This window comes from Austrofundulus limnaeus, unplaced genomic scaffold (genome assembly GCF_001266775.1).
Source record: "Austrofundulus limnaeus strain Quisiro unplaced genomic scaffold, Austrofundulus_limnaeus-1.0 Scaffold139, whole genome shotgun sequence".
NCBI classification, from domain to species: domain Eukaryota; kingdom Metazoa; phylum Chordata; class Actinopteri; order Cyprinodontiformes; family Rivulidae; genus Austrofundulus; species Austrofundulus limnaeus.
In genome coordinates, this window is record NW_013952541.1 from 60916 (window position 1) to 62287 (window position 1372).

Here is a 1372-nt window from a genome sequence, read left to right on the forward strand (position 1 = left end):
AAAAATAATCCAACGTGTAAAAGACAATTAGATCTAATTAAACAATTTAAATAGTCAAATTTAGCTCTTTTTTAAAAAGACTGGTGTAAAGTCCCTTTTAACAGGTGTTTTAGTGTTACTTTATAATTTAAAGAAGCTGCAATTTAAAGACAAATATACTTAAAACAAAACAGCTTCACACTTAATTGGCCTTAGTAAATGAATTAATATATGTACATTGTAAAACAATATAACTATTGAATAATTGYTTTTTCTTATTACTTAAAATAAATAATTCCAACAATATTTCAGTATTTTAAAATTTCTGCAATTACAAGTACACAGGTAAATAGATAATATCCGTAATTACTACAATTTACTTAGTGAACTTTTACATGTTGTGCAGTTATTTTCGCATTACATTTTTAAAATTGTTTTCTAAGCCATGAGGAGAAACACCATTAATACATAAAGTCGGTACCGGGCCGAGCCTGGTACTGTGGTAGCAGGACTACAGAAAAACAATTACCCAAGTGAGGCCAGCAGGAGGGGCCATGCTGAGGTGTTCGAGCAGCCGTAAAACCTGCCAGCGTGTCGTAAACCAGGTGTTTCGCTAAGGTGACGTCGTAAAAGGCGGAGTGGGGAGGAGGGAAGGGGATGGGAGGGGTGAGGATGGGTGAGGGAGGGGAGGGGAGGTAACTCGCGAGCGGCTGCGCCTCAGACTCAGCGCGAGGATCATGGCGGATGGCCCCAGGTGTAAGCGCAGAAAACAGGCGAACCCGAGGAGGAGCAGCGGTAAGTCCCGACTTCCCCCCACCGCCTGTAGCCGCCGCTGGGCGAGCCGCGCGGGGCTGTCCGCGGGCTTCGAAACTTCCTCCCGGGTTACTTTTGTGAGTGAGTTGGAGCCCATTTCTGCGACTTTTCGAGCGGATCCCTGGGAGTGTGGCGGCGGTGTACCGTTATACCTGGCTGGCTTGTCTCCCTCCGCCTAGCGGTGCATGGTGGCCGCCTGCCGGAGTGGACCGTTATCCGAGCGATAATAACCCTCGGAGCGCTTCGTACTCGGATGTTTTCCCCACTTTTATACCACTTTCCCCCCATCTTTCTCTAGTACTTTTAGCTACTTTAACTCTTCTTCTTGGCGGCAGGTTGAGGGGCTTTCACGTAACAACGTGGCCCGCTGCAGTTATGGGATTTTTTTTTTCTTTTTTAGGGCGAGGTTGATAGTTGTTTCGCTAACTCGGCTCCGGACGGAGCCTTTTTTATTGTTGTTTGTTTCGTTTATGTTTTTTTCACCCATCTTTTCATCGTTCAAAAAATAAAACAACTTTACGTGTTGCTTTTACGGCCGCGTGGTAAATTAGAGTGTTGATGTTCATCACGTCTGGGCTGT

At 44.9% G+C, this 1372-nt stretch overlaps 1 protein-coding gene across 1 annotated transcript in view; it reads left to right on the forward strand.

Annotated features, from left to right (window-relative positions):
• Positions 1–699: 699 nt before the first annotated feature.
• Positions 700–1372, forward strand: part of LOC106522894 (zinc finger E-box-binding homeobox 1) — a gene marked incomplete at its 3' end in the record, with an annotated part of 40547 nt that continues 39874 nt past the window's right edge. Inside the window, 1 exon segment of the mRNA XM_014016125.1 lies at positions 700–774. Coding sequence (XP_013871579.1) covers positions 717–774 — 58 coding nt within the window.